The sequence below is a fragment of the Amphiura filiformis genome, chromosome 19 (assembly GCF_039555335.1).
Source record: "Amphiura filiformis chromosome 19, Afil_fr2py, whole genome shotgun sequence".
In the NCBI taxonomy this organism is placed as follows: Eukaryota; Metazoa; Echinodermata; class Ophiuroidea; order Amphilepidida; family Amphiuridae; genus Amphiura; species Amphiura filiformis.
This window is the reverse complement of record NC_092646.1, coordinates 16,186,417-16,202,331: the sequence shown is the minus strand read 5'-3', so window position 1 is coordinate 16,202,331 and position 15,915 is coordinate 16,186,417. Positions and strand designations below refer to the sequence as shown.

The 15,915-nt window shown below is 37.4% G+C and overlaps 1 protein-coding gene across 2 annotated transcripts; it reads left to right on the top strand.

Moving 5' to 3' along the window:
- The first annotated feature begins 217 nt into the window (after positions 1 to 217).
- LOC140140986 (uncharacterized) lies at positions 218 to 15,260 on the top strand. Of its 2 annotated transcripts, none has more exons than XM_072162758.1 (9): positions 218 to 463; positions 2,944 to 3,231; positions 4,462 to 5,654; positions 8,275 to 8,443; positions 8,976 to 9,167; positions 9,972 to 10,140; positions 11,450 to 11,610; positions 12,556 to 12,779; positions 13,378 to 15,260. In XM_072162758.1, the coding sequence occupies exons 2-9, from the start codon at positions 2,979 to 2,981 to the stop codon at positions 13,411 to 13,413; spliced, it is 2,397 nt and encodes a 798-aa protein (XP_072018859.1). In that variant the 5' UTR covers positions 218 to 463; positions 2,944 to 2,978; the 3' UTR covers positions 13,414 to 15,260. The 2 variants fall into 2 exon arrangements, with proteins under 2 accessions (XP_072018859.1, XP_072018860.1); XM_072162759.1 differs by having other exon boundaries at positions 218 to 467.
- Positions 15,261 to 15,915: the final 655 nt, after the last annotated feature.

The following is a 15,915-nucleotide window of genomic DNA, read 5'->3' as shown; positions in this document are numbered from 1 at the left end:
AAATGTTAACGTTTGACCTCTATTTGACCCTACTTTGCATATATAAATGACAGGTTTTGATTGGCCTAAAAATGTAATCTAACAACTTTTGACCAATCACAAAAGGTGTCACATATCACGCAATTCCCAAGGGTCAATGAATGACCTCATTATCCAGGGACCGTCTCGCCAGGCTATTTACTTATTTTCTCCGCTGTTGTGACATCCATGACATCGTGCACGTAGGGTGCGTGCTGCAGAATTTCCGGTGTCAATCGATGATCAATAATCTGTTTACAATAAATGTGTTATGAATCACTGCGGTTGAATGCCATACATGATGATGTGCTATGATGAACTTGATGAACTTGTTGAGTGAGATGAGCTTGCGTGGCAGGAGTACATCATTGACATTGTCATTGGCATTGCATGATCTGAATTCTCATGACATGTTCTGATGATTGTAAACAACAGGACTGCGTTTGTGAGTAAGCTTACAAATTTTACATACTCACTCAGTATGATCATTGTGATACTGACATGTTATTTTTAATACAGTATTCAGTAAGCTTATCTCATGAACTCATCATCATATGTTTTTTTGTAATCATGTTTTTATATCGCGGCACGAAATCGCATGACGCGCCACACAATTTTGCTTTCTCTGCACAATTTCTTCATTTGCTCCTCTGCGAAGTTCGTGTTTTTCCACGAAATGTGAACAAAAATAGCCTTTTGTTTGTCTGTATTGCAATGTCAGCCTAGCCCTAGTTAGAAGCGTCACAGTAAATGTTACCATAAAGCGTGTTTATAGTGAGCCAGATATCTGTTTTTATTTTAGCATAAAATAGGGTATATACTTCTAAATCAATTGTTATTGTAGGTAACCCAGCCAGGCAAACCTTAGTTAACACATTTGCTAGTCAGCCAAATTCGCCGACAATGTCAATGCATATTTACATAGAAATTTAAAACAACTGGCCGAAGAAGGAAACATACATAAATATGTTTTCTATACTTCACTTGACCCAAATATATGATTTTTTATGGTGATAAGTCACTCGCACATGGAATTTTGCTATCATAATGAGACTAAGATCTAGAAACACCCCGAAATGCCGCTTTTGGGGAATTTTGCTAGCTGAAACTTTTTGATGAAAGTCAATCTTTGACAAGATGTAACTTTGCTACGGAAAGTGCTATGAAAAAATGGTTTTCAGTTTTGGCTTTGTTTACTCAAGGGCTTTGATTTGATATGTAAAATGATGCAGTTTGATAGCAAATTTGAATTCACCTAGCATACCTAGTTATTGCAGTATTACTACAGTAAAATTAAGTATTTCTTAGCCAAACTGGAACACTTTAAATGCTAGTGGCTCCGTGATAAACACACACGAATATAGCGCAGTACAGAAGAAAGCATACACGCGCCTTACATTGCGTAGGCCTACATGCTTAGTACACTACATGGACATAACGTGCATGTTCCAATTTGGCCAAGAAATACTTCATTTTACTGTAGAGATAATTTTGAAGTTCAATATTTTTAGCTGAAAGTTCTTTCATTTGAAAGAGAATTAAATTACCTACAATAATTAAGGGTCAATCATGTTTCCAGTGGCTTTACTGTGGGGCTCAATGGGGAAAAATCACTAAAAATTAATTTTTGACAACCAAAACCTAAGTGATGTTGACTTATGTTGGTACTGGCATTCATACTGGATTCATAAACTATCACATAGTGTAGAGTCCGAAGTTTTCCGTTTTACGGAAAACGGAATAAAATCACGGAATCGGAGGTACAACACGGAAAATGACATTTTTGTATGATGTGACAAAAATTGTTAAAAGATAAGAGAAATAAATGTTAAAAACAATCATGAGTTGTGTATGTCAATTTTTATGATAAAAATACTGTTTAATATACCAAAATAAAGGTATATTACCAAGGCATGAACCCCCTATATCCCTCCAAACATCGTAATAGTCGGCCTATTATCGTGAGAATATTTCAATCAGAGCATATTGATCGCAATATTGAACACTTTATTGTGATATTAATATCATTGTATGTTTATACATTTTAAGCTTTATTAATGACACGGATTTACAAATTTTACAACACGGAAAATAGATTTTAGAAAACGGTAAACTTCGGACTCTAACATAGTGTAATCTATGTTCCACCAAGTTGACTCAAAAGTAATTTGTGCATAAATCAAGACCATCCAAAACAGATTTCTTAGAGGTCATCTGGGGTCACAGTAGTGTACATTGTATGTGTGCCTGCTGTCACAACTCACACACAAAAACAGACAAAAATATGTCAGCAAATTGCCCAAATTAGGTACGCACACATATTTGCGTCGAACGTACTACGCCAGACCACATGCTTACGGAGCAAGCACATCTTTTGAGAATTGACCAATCACGGTCTGAGGTCTGAGAATGATATATTTTGCCTATAGTGTGCAGCCTGGCTGGTGAATCCCTCAATGGGACCTTAAAGCATTATGCCTGCAGTCAGTATTCAAAATAAGCACTTATCCTCTTGTCCAAAAATCACTGGGGACAGCCATATTGAGCTATGTACTTATCCCCTGGACAACCACTATATTTTATTACCTCCAAAAATAGGACACATTTTGGGCACAACTAAAATGTTTTGAGGACAAGCAGAATTTATGCTTTAGTTATCCTCGGGACAACCTCCATATTTTCCTTATTTCAGATACTGCTTGCAGTAAGCTGAAGCTTGGCTAGGGAGCCGTACTGCATGCTAACAATTGGCCCTTAATAAAAGGACTTTTCTGTTTCACGTTTATTCGTTCATCTTTTCCTTTCTTCAATTAATGCCTGGGATGTTTTCCTTTCTAAGGTAATTTTGTAACAGGGATTACTTTACTTAAATTGTTGTTGTTTTATTTTATAGATTACGTATTATTTTTGCCTTTTCATATCCAGATTTAAATCATCACTTCATGACGTAAGTGGATAAAATGGACGGGCTTCTCTCGTGTGAGATTTGTGGGCAGCGAGACGGCATGGTGACAGAGGAAGACATCAAGACACACATGTTTCTAGAACATGAGGAGAAAGGTCCATCGTGTCCGCTGTGTAATCTAAGTGAACTGACGTTGGAAGAGCTTCAGCTACATATGAATACAGCTCACGAAGATGTGCTTAGTCCTGGTACTTCTAAGACTAATGTCATGAATAGAAGTAAGAGTACACCTAACAGTGCTTATAGTGGTGAGTGTTTAGTCCACATACTTAAGACTAATGTAACAAGTAGAACTGTAAGAGTACAGTGCTTTTTATAAATGGTGAGTGTTTAGTCCTTTTAATGTAACAAGTAGGAGAGTACACCTAGCAGTGCTTATTTGGTGAGTGTTTAGTCTGGGTACTTCTAAGACTAATGTAGCAAGTAAGAGTACACCTAACAGTGCTTATAGTGGTGAGTGTTTAGTCCTACCTGCACTTTTAAAACTAAATATAACAAGTAGGAGAGTACGCAATACTTATAGTGGTGAGTGTTTAAACCTGATACTTCTAAGACTAATGTAACAATTAGGAGAGTACACCTAGCAGTGCTTATTTGGTGAGTGTTTAGTCTGGGTACTTCTAAGACTAATGTATCAAGTAAGTAAGAGTACACCTAACAGTGTTTATAATCATGAGTGTTTAGTCTGGGTACTTTGAAGACTAATGTAGCAAGAAAGAGTACACCTAACAGTGCTTATAATGGCGAGTGCTTATTCCTGGTACTTCTAAGACTAAATGAATAGAAGTGAGAGTACATCTATCATTGCTTATAGCAGTGAGTGTTTAGTCTGGGTACTTTTAAAACTAACGTAGCAAGTAACAGTGCTTTATTTGGTGAGTTTTTAGTTTGGGTACTTCCAAGACTAATGTAGCAAGAAAGAGTGTACATCTAACGGTGCTTATAGTGGTGAGTTCTTAGTCCTGGTACTTCTAAGACTATTGTCATGAGTAGAAGTAAAAGCACACCTAGCATTGCTTATAGTGGTGAGTGTTTAGTCAAGTAAGAATACGTGTACCTAACAGTGCTTATAATGGTGAATGTTTATAACCCCAACTCCATCGCTGCTTTTTGCCTAAGTGGAAGGAAGTATGGATGAAAGAAGATGAAGAGAAAAAATTTTCCGTCCGAGATTCGACCCACCGACGCCTCGGGTGCCCACCAGCAGAATGGGTATAGCAAGCCATGTGTGTGACCGTTGCCTGGCCAATGGTTTCATGCGTGTGTAGTTTGGCATGATTATGCAATGAGGTCATGTGGGATGCATGGTCTTGCAGTTGCTTCATACTCAATGGTTTTGTATGGGTCTAGTAGCATTTAGAGTTATAAATATAATACATGTCTTTACTAACAAGCTCATCAGTTGGCTAATGAAAGTCGATGTTCATCGTAACTCGAATTGATTTTAACCCTTTTGTTGTTGTTGTTGTTGTTTGCAGGAAGCAATCCTATGAAGAGACCCAAACCCAAAATGGCTGCCATATTCCCCAGTCCTTCTGAAGAAACCCCCAATGGATTTGTAGAAGATCATGCCACCACATCAAACCATGAGAAGTCAAAATGCAAAGCACAAGAAATTGAACTTTCCGATATCAATTTTGAACATGACCAAACAACTTCAAAGTCTACGTATCCTCTCCAGCTAAGAGCACCAGAATTTGATAATTACAACTCAAATCTTGATCATGACAAAAATGATGCAATTTCAAATCAAAGTCATAAAACAAACAACGAAAGTTTAGAAATGGCATCTTTTGGACTCGATGGCAGCATGTTATTAATAAGCGACTCAGAAGATGACAACGTCTCTATGCCTGGAAGTAGCACCGACAGCCCAAGTAGAAAGCGCCCTCGCAACGGTACCATGAACAGCGTCATTTCTGATAGTAGCAATGTGTCTAATGAAGGAGGAGAAACACAGAAAAGTCCATTCAAAAGGTTTTTGGACACTTTTACTCCAAAAAGGATGGGGGAGAAAAATGGGTGCGGGGGTTCACCAGGAATTTGGACAGATTCTGATGACCTTACGTCTGATATAATACCCCCAGGTGAAAGGTCAGAAGATGGGGAAGGTAAACCTGAATGTCCATTTTGTGGTTTGTGGGGACTTGATCCTGATGCAATAACCCAACATATTGAGAGTGCACACAATGATTTGTTAAGTCCAAATGGGGCCTCATCCCAATCAAAGCAAGGTTCTCCAAACAAATCCAAACCAAAACCAACGTTACTTAGCCTGAGTCAGAGTGCAAAGAAAGTCGAAAGTGCAATACTATGCCCAATATGTGGTCTTGGAAACTACGATCCCGATGTTATAACAGCACACATCAATGCAGAACATCCAGAGTTGGGAACCAGCCACTCATCAGCAAACAATATCAATGCAAAATCTGCAAGACCAAAAGGAGCAGAGGCAATACCAGGAAGTAGTGATTCGTCATGTCCTATGTGTGGTTTAAGTGGTTTGACTCCAGCCGCATTAGCCGACCATGTTGAGGGACACTTTGTTGAGAATGCAGCTGTCGAACAGGAGAGGTTGTGCAATGAGGATGATAAACTTGCTCGTGAGTTGGCTGAGAAGGAGAGACAGTTGCAGGAGAAGAAGGAAAAGGAGGAATTTGAAAAACTAAAGGTTAGTATGAACTTTTGTGTGTTAAGGTGAGTCGGAGGGGAGCATTACCTAGGGGTGTTTGCACTCAAATATTGAGACAGAGAAAGCTGACACACAAGAAGAGGAATAGTAATGTTTTTTGCCTGGCAGTATGCGCGCGCATCATATTTTGTTTAGGGCTCGTGTTTTTAAAACTCCCGCCACATCACAATAAGACTATTAAACAGTGTAGTGGTTGCATGGGGTTCATTCAAGCATAAAGATGATACCAGTCCCTTGCCTTTGTTGATAAACATTGAGGTCACCTCATCTATAAGGGAGAACCCAAGGCTTGATATAAGAGGTTTCATTTCCACTTTATGCACATGATTTTTCTTGGGAGGGGTAAAATGCCCAAAACTTTTGTTTTGATGTATTATTGTCCGTAAGGCTGACGTAAAAAAGAAACCCTGTTCTACGGGCGGACTGACCTTTCAAGTAGGGTCGGTCGTTTTTTTTTTTTTTTTTTTTTGAAATGACCCAAAAAAATCACCAAAATCTGTAAATAATTTTTAAGGGCTCATATCAAAATACCCTACCACGTTTTCACACAGAAAGAAGGCAGGATTCCCTCGCTATTAAAGCGCGCTCAGGAAAGCTTCGGTCATAAAGCGGATGGATTATATGCATCAGTGATACACCCTGCCTTTTGAAGTGGTCCATGACGAATGGGAAGATTTACTCCGACTACGGCTCATCGCACAACCCAGGAAAGCGAGCTCCTAATTTAAGTGGCTAATTGCAGTGTTATAATCACACAGGATTTTAACAAAGAAGGCTAGCACAGGAAAGCTGCAGGATGGCGCACACCTTCCTGTGTAAGGGAATTTCAAAAGAGCCCTAAGTTAAATGGCTAAAAACTGGAAAAAAATGGCTCCTGCCATCCCACCTGCCTTTAAGTTGGAATATGGAATTTTCAATAGTCTAGTCCACTTCCTTTGTTTTAGGCCACTTCCTCCGTGATGTGTGATTAGAAGTTGTGCTTGGTCTTCGACAGATTTGGTTATTTTCCCATAAATGATCCCAGCAAAAATTAACCACAAAACATTTATAGAAAACATATAAATGTTAGGTTATATAGATAAAGGGTATAAATCTTTGAAGAACATACATTTTTGAAAACTTGATGCAAAACATAACATACTGTAATGTTTTACATCTTGACAAAATATTTGACTAAATATGTTGCAATAACTTTCAACATGACTCAGTAGCCAGTACTGTACTATTGTTATTTTCTTGTTGTGCAATTCTGTGCTGCAATGTAGTTGCTCTTTAAATTCTGAATTTTATTATATTGCATTTCACAGCTGGTCTGGTTTTTAAAGTATACATATTTTATTATGCTTGATGATGTATGTGTAGTATTTGTAAGCATATTCAATGTTTTTGTTATACTGAATTTATTATATTTTGATGTAACATATTTTTTTTGATTATTTATGATTCCTTTTGTTGTAAAGCGCATTAAGGAATCTGTGATTCACAATGTGTTATACCTATATAAATGCTGTTTTATTATTCTCTTTCTATTTCCCCTCTATCCGCCCACCCCAAAAGAAAAGAAAAAAATTGATGAGAATCTCTTTACATTAATGTTCAGGAGAATCCCGACATGTCGACATCAAACAAAACAAAAATTTACAAAGTTAGGGACACATTGAATTAGTATGCATGACCCAGTTCTATTGTAATTTTGCGTGCGCGTTGGTTATGATCAATAGACTATCAATGAAAACCTATTTCAAATATCGCCTTGCTTGCTGAGATCTACATTGATTGGTCAGGCTAAGTAGCCGCTTACACAAATGCCCGCACAAACGGCAAGACAGTGAGACCACGGACGTGTATATAGAAAACTCGTCTGACCCAGGATCGGTAAAATTGAACTCCCACAAAATGCTGGGAGCTGGAAGGCAACTTGCCTACACATTGGAAGGGTCCATGTATCGGGTTTATTTAATGTTGTATAATCTACATTACCAGTCGTTCTCCATGGACCCGAGGGAGGGTCTAGCCCAGGGTTGTAGCTACGCTGGGCGGTGGCGGGCGGACCCGCCCGGCAGTCTTAATTTCCACCCGGCACTCAAGTTAATTTTGAGCCCAAATACCCGGCACTCCAGTCTAAAATATTTCAAAATCAATGAACAATCAGTATAAAAATTAGCAATTCTTATCAAAATTTCAATTTTTTTACCATTACATATAAATTTCACCCGGCACTAAAATTTGCCTAGCTATAACCCTGGTCTAGCCTATAACTTGCTTTTCTGGCCAATTTTTTTTTTTTTTTTAGAATTTTTTTTATGTCGACACACTGTCGACGTCGGTATACAAATTATATTGACATTTCGACATTAAAAAACGGTACCAACGACAGCCCTAGTTGAAATGCTCTGAATACGGGAAACATGGTGTAATAGACCGGTTTCCGAAGAAATGCTGGAGATGAGCACCATTGCACCCAGAACTCTGAACAATTAGGAATTTCCTCTTCCATAAACATGGTAAAAGTTATTTGTCATGTTTGTTGTCATTATAACCCTGAAGGTACTGTTACATTCTCAACAATAAAAATACCTCTTGCATTGTTATAATATAGGCTCAGTATGGCATGGATGGGTCTTCAGGTTATCAGCAGCAGTCAGATTCGGCATTAGAAAAAGCTGTGGCTAGAGGTCAAATATCTGTCGCAGACTATCATCAACAAAGAGGGCGTATTAAACAAGTCGTTGCTACGGGAATGGATGATGGCAGATCACGTACACAAGGTAAAAGTTATTTTAAAAATGATGGAATGATTTAATATTAGACATCCGCAGTACATGTACTTGTTTATTTTGCGTCCCGGATTGCTTTCAAGGAACTTTACTGCCCCTTTTAAGGAATAAGATATTAACGTTTAGCGACGTTTTCACACATTTTTGTGGGAGCTGAGAGTATACCAGACATATCGAATTGCATTCTGAATACGAAAAATGTCCTTCTGATATCAAATAATTTCAATTTTTCGAATTTCTCGATATAATACAAATTTTATGACAAATTGTTAAAATTTGATATTTTTAAATTTTTGATATTTAACAGTCCTCGTAGTAAACTTTATAAGTCTAATGATATGTACTTATAGTGTATGTAGCTGGGATGAAAAGCCGATGATCAATTGAAAATTTTGACCATTCATATTGAAGATATACATTTTTTTTACCAAAAAGACCTACATGAATAAATCAGGACTCAGCAGCTACATGTAGGATTTCATTATAGTTAACTTTTAGACTCTTGTATACTTCATTTCCACAGGTCTTATCAGCAAAATAGAAGCATTCTATTCCAAAGACAACCGCAATGTATCGTACGGGCGTGTCTGCAGTGACATGGATCATTTTGGTGCCACCCCTGGTGATAGGGGATGGGGGTGTGGCTACAAGAATCTACAGATGTTACTCTCAGGGATGCTTAATGATTCTACCTACAAAAATGTGGTTTTCAACGGTAAGATGATTTATGGGTTAATTAAGTTTGTGTTTTTTGAAGACTGGTTTATGTATGCACTGATCGGCTCTCTTAAGTTCAAACGATCACCTCAGGAGGGCAAGCTATGATGCTCTCCTTCATGCTGTTATCAACTGATGCACAAATTTGTAATGGTGATGTCCTGATGACAGGTTTTGTTGTTGTGAAGAGTAAGGACAACTAAAATGATCACTGCCTCGTCCTCTTCAATCACATGATTAGTTTTTCACTATCTGAAGTTCTGTTATAAGGGAGCAATCAAGTGGCAACTTTGTTGCAAAGCTGCAGTCAACAGCATTAGATTTCAAATGGAGTCACCCATCAGGTAACCTCATTTGAAGTTCATACTCCCTGTGTGGAAGATTAAGGTCATGTCTTCCATACAGGGTGTATGGATTTCAATTGGAATAGCCTATTTTGTCAAGTGGGTCACATAGGTGATCTCCTACCACAAAATGAGCGTTAAGTCACAAGTTGGTAGTTTGAGGCATACTGGCTGCTGAGTTGATGTTCTTTGTTTGCCGTGCACCTGTACATGACATGTGTTTACAGCCCATTGTACCCCCATTCACAAAGGACATACAGACATACTATTGGCTTGAACAGGTGTGTGTGAAACAAAGAACACCAACTCGGCAGCCAGGCTGCCAGGATGTCTCAAAACTACCAACTTGCGACTTTACGCTCATTGTGTGGTAGCAGGTCACATTATAAACTTACCCATCGGAGTCATTCTTGCAGAATAATAAAATTGTATGAAACCCCACCGATTTTTATTATTAGGTCGAGATGCCATTCCTGCCATTGGAAAACTACAGCAACTGATAGAAGCAGCCTGGGAACAAGGCTGGGACCCGCAAGGTAGAGAACAGCTAGGGGGCGCTGTGTGCAATACGAGAAAATGGATTGGTGCTACTGAGGTTGTGGCTGTGCTGTCATATCTCAGAGCCAAGTAAGTAATGATTGTGGGTGGCAATTTATAAGGATAAAAGTTTTCCATAACTTCTGTTTTATGATATGATTTTACACAAAGTAGTTGTGTAAGATAGTACAGACATTATCAGTCCCAGAACAACGCCAAATATGGATTAAAAGACCTTTGACCTTGGATGTACAACAGCATGTTATGATCTAATGGGAAACTGTGCACATCAACAAACATCATTTCTATCAAAAAGGCAACACCGATATAATTTGAAACCACATAAATTACTAGAGTTGGTTCTTCTCTTGGATTTGGACCAAGCTTTAGAATATCGACTGTTGCGTTTAGAAATAAAACAAACCAGAAATCCATCCCCCATTGTAAAAGAGATGGCACATGTACCGAATACATGTACATACATTGGCTGACCTTGTGGATTTCCTGGCCCAGCCATGCTAACCACATAAGGAGATTATACGATTAACCTAGTGCAGCTATTGTCATAGCAGGGTATTATTATGTAATACTCCTGATCCATATTTGGCATTCTCTTGGACTGATTATCATAACATGTTTGGTGTTGCTAATTTGAGAGAAATTGGACTCAATAATGAATGCGCGCTGAGATTTTGATGCGTCCAAAGTCACCTTTTGAAGGAATTAATGAATGAACCTTTCTGCATTATGTACATACATTTTGAACATCGGGTACATGTTCGACTAAATTTTTGATTGTATTAATTAAACAAAAGCCTTGATTTTTGCAGGGTATGTTAGTTTACTAAAGTACATTACAATCATGTAAAAATCAGAATTTCTAAATAACAATAAGGACGTCATCCTCAGCAAATGTTATAATATGGCTTTGTATGTCTTATTCTGACTCCTGTGGTTTTAATTATAGGCAAATACTGATAAGATTTTCATATGCCTGATAAACTACTCATACATGGTGTCTCTTGCATGGACTAAAGAGACACAGACTAACCACAGACAGGTTAAGTCCCAGCAGCACCTGTTTATCAGGGCCAGTCGTTCTGTGAAATGTGATAGATGTAATTGCTACGCACATACGACATATTTTTATGGTCTTTCGCATAAACGTGAAGACACGCAATACTCTAGCGCATATATGTGAAGGCACAATGCTGGCTTGATTGTAAGACACCCTCGATCCATTGATTGGCCCTCATGAATATGTGAGAATTCATAGCATACAAAGCATTGTGTACTTTGACTGTTGGTGAATAGTTAGTCTATGGTCTCTTGCTTTCCTCTGACCCCCTCTTGACCCCCAATCGTAAGACAGAATCTCTCTTTCTTATCCCTATTTCAGATATGTGCTGGTAGATTTTCACAGGCCTACAGGCCCTAATGGGACACACCCAAAGATGTTTGAATGGGTCAGAGACTACTTTGGACAACCAGGAGCTAGACTCTTCAACAGAGGCAATCAAGTCAAGACTAATAAGTTGTCTTTATATTTACAACACCAAGGTAAAGGATCAGGACTGTGTGTGAGATTACATTTTATTGATTTTGATTCTCCCAAATGCTAGAGAAGAATCTTACAATTCCCAGAATGCATTTCTTCCATTTCAATGTTCTGTACTGATTTGCAATCCAGTTCAGCACAGGTCAATTACTGGCAAAATATACCTCAATGAACAGGGCACATGCAGATCTTGCAAATTATGTTTATTTCATGACAATCGACCCATGTTTAGCCAGTCTATTCTCAACTTAAAACAAAATATGGAACACGTACAAAGTAATAGGAGTGTCATTTGATTAAATGACATGTGTCATGTTGCAAAGGATTCTGGGAAGAACAAGATATTTTTTCTGCCCATATGCGGTACCGTTCAACCTATACTTTAGTTTACCTCAAGTTTGATAGTTTCATCTGTTTCGCTGACTGCAGTGTCGATTTGCGCACATAAAATTAAATTAATTGCACAAAGCGTACACACACACACATATTTTTGTTGGCACATTTGCAGCGCAACAACATATTTCCGAATCGTGCATCAACAAGATAATGTAGCACATATAATGAATTTTGCTGGGGTGGAAAAATGAAGTTTAATTTATTACCCTCCTATACTTCTGGGTTACTATTTAATATAAAAAAAAGACTATTAGCTAGGTGGGTGCGGGGTAGGGGGCTAAGATGCACCCACATAAATTGGCAGAAAGTCTGTTTGGTGTGTTAAAAAATAGCAAAATTTGGCCCAAATGCCAAAATTTTAAATAAATATACTGAAATCATGAACTTTCTGTGAAATTTGTCTAATCAGTTGTAGAGGGAGTAAAGGCCTGGTTTTGTCCAGAATAAAGATTTCTTTTGAAAAGGCCTGCATTTGGAAAATCTGCACCACCCATGAATCCTGTACCAGTGTATATCAATCAGCTAAGGACAAATGTATTGTTTTTGTGCAGGTCACAGTAGGACTATTGTGGGCTATGAGGTTCTGAAAGACAACTCCATCCGTCTGTTGATCTTTGACCCCAGCATGTCATCTGATGATAAGCAGTCATTACAACAGAATGAGCTGAATGCACAAATTATGCGACCAATCAGGAAGAGCCTTGCTCAGATGAAGGCTAAACAGTACCAGATTGTTGGAGTATTGGGGATACTTGGAAGTGAGAGGGAATATCAGGTGAGTGCTGATTGGCTGAATGTGAAAACAATTTGACCAATCAGGAAGAGCCTTGCTCAGATGAAGGCTAAATAGTAATCAGATTGTATGATTTCTTCAACTTAAAATGGCAAGACTCATAACATCGTGGATTGATATAGAATGGTGTGCACTAAGTTGAGTCATTTTGTGCAATGTGTCACTGGTGGCGCTTATGTGAATTTACACAGTTTGGTCTTTATTGATGCATACATTAACAAATAATATTTGCCACTTATTGGTTGAACAATGCATAGGAGTATTGGGAATATAAAGTGAAGGGAAAAGGGGATATCCACCTTTTTCATAATTGACCACTTTACTGCCATTGGCGGCGTTTGGCTCTGCTAACTCCAATTATGCAGCAGTTAGCTGAGCGGAAAACTGAAAGTTAATTTGCTAAGTAACTATAAGGACTATCAAGCTGAGACTTGGTATATATAGTACAAATACAATAGAAGTATATTACGTTTAGCATTTTGCTCATTTTAATCTACATAATTAATTAGATGCTATTAAAGTTCATTTAATTTTTCAAGAAATTAACCCTAATGAATCTTTTTTTTTATCTTTCCCACAGGAAAGTAAACTGATACGCTCACAGAGGATTCCATAGTAGATGAAGATGGATCCGAATTGAGAGGCTTTAAGATGCTACTCTGTGGAAATTGGACTATTGTTTTTTATTCTCAGGGTGGTAAAATTATTTTCTTATGCAACGCACAACTTATATGACTGCCTCAGAGTGCTTTCAATTGGCATATTGAAGTTGAAAACCGTATACCCGCTATGGAAGACATGACCTTAATCTTGTACAGAGGGAGTGTAAATTTCAAATGGGGTTACCTGAATGGATGACTCCATTTGAAATTCACACTCCCTGTGTGGGAGATTAAGATCATGTCCTCCATAAGGGTTGTATGAATTTCAACTGGAATTGCCCAATAACTTCTCAGTGATATTATTTAAGCACAGAGATTAGACCAAAGTACCTTGAATCATAGCCCTGTATTATAACTCAGTAGTAAATATGCCATATATTGGATTGCCATATATTGCATTGTCATATATTGAATTGTCACATATTGAGAGCAAAAAAGTGTACAACCAGCCTGAAATTAAATGATACAGTAACGCAGCCATTCTAAATACGCCTACAGCTTCAGAACTATGGTTTTAATTGTATTGACAATGTTTTGACATAGAATAAAAGATGGTGTATTTAGGCGCATTTTGATATCCCATTTGTCCAATTTTTATATGAAATTGGATCGATTGAGCCAATATTTTAAAACTCATGGCGAGGCCAATAAATATTGGGCGTAAAGCATCCAATTTTATCATTATTATGTCTTGGATCCAATATTTTCACACACTTGGACTCATCAAGACATAATAATGTTCAATATTAACAAGAAAGCAGTGCTACCTGAATTTAAAAGTTGCAGCTATTTGTATTGATTTGAAATCAGCAGAAAGATAATGGCAGGCTTACTGCCATAATGCTTGCATTTTATAACCATTGATCCATTTAAACTGCAACTTTTAAATTCAGGTATTTTTCTGTAAAAGCACTACTCTGTTGTTAATATTGAACGACATTGGACAAATGGGGTATCAAAATGTGTGTAAATACACCATCCTTCGACCTATGTCAAACATTGTGAATACAATTAAAAGTTCTAAAGCCTTTGGTGTATTTATAATGGCTGTGTTGCTTTTTGTGCAGTCATTATCTAATATCATATAATCTCTTGGTATTTACTGTATGTTATCATTTCATCAAAAACAAACAGTAGTCTTTAACTTGTGCTAAAAACATAGTCTTAACTTGTATCCATATATTTATTACTCTACTAACAAGCCCATATTATATTACAAAGAAAGTGAATTATTGGTATCAAATGAAACCAATTTTTGTGTCTTATTATGAATGCTATATATTAGGGATGAGTATATCTCAAAGCTGCTGCTTACATTTATTTTGTAGTGCACATTTGTCTTGGAGAATTTTTTTATATAAAAATATCCAAAAATGTCAATCAAAATCTGTTCAAAAGCATTTGTTGGTAGAATGGTGTGACATTTGAAATTAGAGGCAATATTTCATTATGTGTATAAGAATGTCAGTTTTGAATATATGAGAATCTCAAACGTATTTTCACAGAGTTTTGAAAAAAAATGCATTCCGCATTAAGCTGAATTTATACTCCATCACTTTTGCAGAAAAGCGATTCTCACGCATGCTCAGTGTTTACTTACATTTCCAGAGCGTTGAGACGATCAATCGATTCAAATCGCTGAGGCAAAAACGATGTCGCTTTTGCAAGTTGAAGAAATTTCAACTTCCCAGCGATATTGCTTGACACATGAATGCCTCAACCAATCATATACAACCAACTGGATCTATTATTTTGCTTATTAATTTACCTTTCTCAATTATTAACTTTTGGTGATGAATGAATTCAAGCAACTGATGTTTTAAAAATGTATTATGTGGCATTTAGAATATTTTAATTGTCGTCTGCAATCGCTATCGCCGTGATAAGTATAAATGCAAAAGCGATGAGCGATGCATCACAAAATTTGGCGATTGCCCATCGCTTTCCAAAAGCGTTTCATCGCAATCGCTCAGCGATCGAGTATAAATTCAGCTTTAGATGTTAAATCTTCACAAGCTTTGCGACATACTCTTTTCTTTGCATTATAGTATACAAATAATTAAAAAAAACTTCATTACCTATATATACTGCCTGTAGTCAAAGAAATTTGGACACTTTAAGTTGCCAAAGGTTTCCATAATGTATGTGATAAGAGGTATGCACAACAGCAATTTCAGGGCAATAATTATACTATGTTAATAACTTTCAAAAAAACTGAAAAATGTCCAAACGTATAGGGCTACATGCTAGGATAGATTTCACATACATGTATTTATGTGTGCTGGTATTAGAGATAGACAAACCTTTGGGGGCCTTGGAATTGCATACTAGCAGTTATAGGTACGGGTAAAGGTACGGAAATTTGAACTTGAGTACGGGTAAAGGTACAGAAATTTGGACTTGAGTACGGGTAAAGGTACGGAAATTTGGACTTGAGTACGGGTAGTCCTACTGCT

Coding starts and splice junctions, on each gene's coding strand:
- LOC140140986 (XM_072162758.1), top strand. CDS start 2,979: ATGGACGGGCTTCTCTCGTGTGAGATTTGTGGGCAGCGAGACGGCATG. Junction 8,444..8,975: donor TGGCAGATCACGTACACAAG/GTAAAAGTTATT, acceptor TCATTTCCACAG/GTCTTATCAGCAAAATAGAA. Junction 10,141..11,449: donor CTGTCATATCTCAGAGCCAA/GTAAGTAATGAT, acceptor TCCCTATTTCAG/ATATGTGCTGGTAGATTTTC.